The sequence below is a fragment of the Fonticula alba genome, assembly GCF_000388065.1.
Source record: "Fonticula alba strain ATCC 38817 unplaced genomic scaffold supercont2.6, whole genome shotgun sequence".
NCBI lineage: Eukaryota > Rotosphaerida > Fonticulaceae > Fonticula > Fonticula alba.
In genome coordinates this window covers 1,900,302-1,902,365 of record NW_009242976.1, presented here as the reverse complement: position 1 = coordinate 1,902,365, position 2,064 = coordinate 1,900,302, and the positions used below count along the sequence as shown (strand labels likewise).

Sequence of the window (2,064 nt, the reverse complement as noted above, 5' to 3'; positions counted from 1 at the left end):
GGGGGGGGGGGGGGGACAGTGTGAGTATGGGCAGTCGCGCATGGGGGCCGGCAGAAAAAGGGGCGAGAGCAGTCGGAGGGAGCAAGCGGAGGAGGGAGCGCACCATCACGCAGGCGGTTCTGGAACTCTACCAGGGTGGGCTCGATCTGGTCCCAGCCCTCGGGAGGGGTGCGCCGAGTGCGGATCTTCGCGGACATTCTCTGACAAGTGTGGCAAGAGGAGGTGGAGGGGAAGGAGGGGAAGGGGGCAAAGGTAAGGGGGAAGAGGAGAGTGGAGGTCGGCAGGGGGGGGGAGGATGCTGGGCGATGGGGCATATCCTTGGGCAGGGCCCCTGCTCAAGGAGGGGGGCAGGCAGCAGTCGGACGGCCGCTCCTGCTCGCCGCCGCGGGTCCCACGAAAGTAGCCCCGCCGTCCTCATCGGCTTGCCAAAGTCTGAGTGCCAACGGAGATGTGCACCCGCCCGAGGGCCGGATGATCATGCCGCGGGTGTTGGCTGAGTTGCGGGGTGTGATTCGGCACTGCTATTCCGATCTGCCGGGCTGGCATGTGCTGGCGTCAAGATCGGGCTATCGAGACCTATCAGATCGAGGGATTTAGGAGCCCCGGGTGCAAGAGACCAGCCGCGGGCCGGAATCCTCGGCGCAGGGTGGGCGCGGGACACGGGGGATGCAACCTCCGCCCGCCGGCGGGCTCTGGCGGGGTGGAGGCCGGGGCACTGGGGCCAGGCTGAATTGTACGGCCGGCAAGAGAAAGCCACCCCGCGAAGATGTGTGGGCCTTTCGGTCGGGGTAATGGGCCATTAATATCCAGACCATTGATGTTGGTGTTGCTCTGCTGTGCTCCGGCTGCTGTCTCCACGGTGTGTGTGTGTGTGTGTGGGCACATTCCCGCAAGGGCCGGGGGTGATCAGAGGCACCTCCACCGCCAGTGTGTGCCTGTGTCGTGTGTGTTGTAACGGCCACGGCCGGGCCGTAGAGAGACACCCCGCACCGGGAGCGAGCTTTGGGAGGCCAGGTGGCCGGCCGGGGGAAGGGGGGCGGCGGCGCGTGGGGCCGCCCGAGCCCGGACCCCCGCACCGGATCGTGAAGACGCGCTAATTGACCCGCCCTCGGCCCGGCCGGTGTAGCTGACGCCCCAAAGCCGGACACGCACGGGCCGGCGGAGGGCGTCTGTGGCATGTGTGCCTCACGGGCGCCCGGGCCTGGGTGGAGGGGGGGGGAGGGTTGCGATGAGGCCAGGTGCGGCGCTGTTTCCGAGCTAAAGCCTCTCCTCGCCGGTCAGGCCTGAGGCAGGGTGGTGGGGCCATGGCCAATGGCGACTGCTCATCGGCGCCCTAGCCCGGCAGTCGCCCAGCCTTTTCGCCTGGTATCCTCGGCTTCCAGGGGGGTAGTGGTGGCGGCGGCGGCGGCGGCGGCGGCGGCCGCTGGACGGTCCTCACGGGAACCCGCCTGGCAGTTGTCCTTCGGATGGGTGGGCGAGGCCCGGGGGACCGGGGCTGGCAAGGATAAGCAGGTCTTTGGGTGTTCGTGCGCGCGCCCCCCGGGGGGGGAGGGGGGGGGGGCGCGCACTCTTCCCCGGCGGCGGCGGCGGCGGCGGCGGTCTCGGCGCGGGTGGGCCCCTCAACGCGCCCTCCAACAGGGCGATACGCCCTTCTCCAGTCCGTGCCCGGGGATTCCCTCCGTCGTCACTATCGGCCAGCTGGCAAGGGCAGATCATCGACCGAACCCCTCCCCCCCTCCCCCCGCTCTTCCGGCCCCGGCCTCGTTCGCCGCTTCGCATGGAGAGCCCGCCGGAGCTGCCGTATGCCGTGAAGGTGTGCCGGTGTTGGCCCTCGCCCCCTCCCCACGGTAGTGTGACCGCCCTGCTGGCTGCGCTGGCGACCGGGCGGCAAAGGGCCAGGCGAGGGGGGGAACATGTGCACGCGGAAAGGCCGCCGGGCGGGCCTCCTGGTCCGAGCTCGGGGCCCGGCCCGCGGGTTCGGGGCGCCCGGCGGGGAAAATGCCTGCCGCTCCGTGGGTCCGGCGGGCGCGCCCGCCCCGCACCTGCATGCACGGGCAGCCGGGG

General features: G+C 70.9%; 1 protein-coding gene across 1 annotated transcript in view; it reads left to right on the top strand.

Moving 5' to 3' along the window:
* Positions 1-1,777: 1,777 nt before the first annotated feature.
* The window catches only part of H696_04070 (hypothetical protein), a gene marked incomplete at its 5' end in the record, with an annotated part of 3,800 nt that continues 3,513 nt past the window's right edge, over positions 1,778-2,064 (top strand). Inside the window, one exon of the mRNA XM_009497948.1 lies at positions 1,778-1,813. Within this exon, the coding sequence (XP_009496223.1) occupies positions 1,778-1,813 (36 nt within the window). The remainder of the gene's footprint in view (positions 1,814-2,064) is intronic.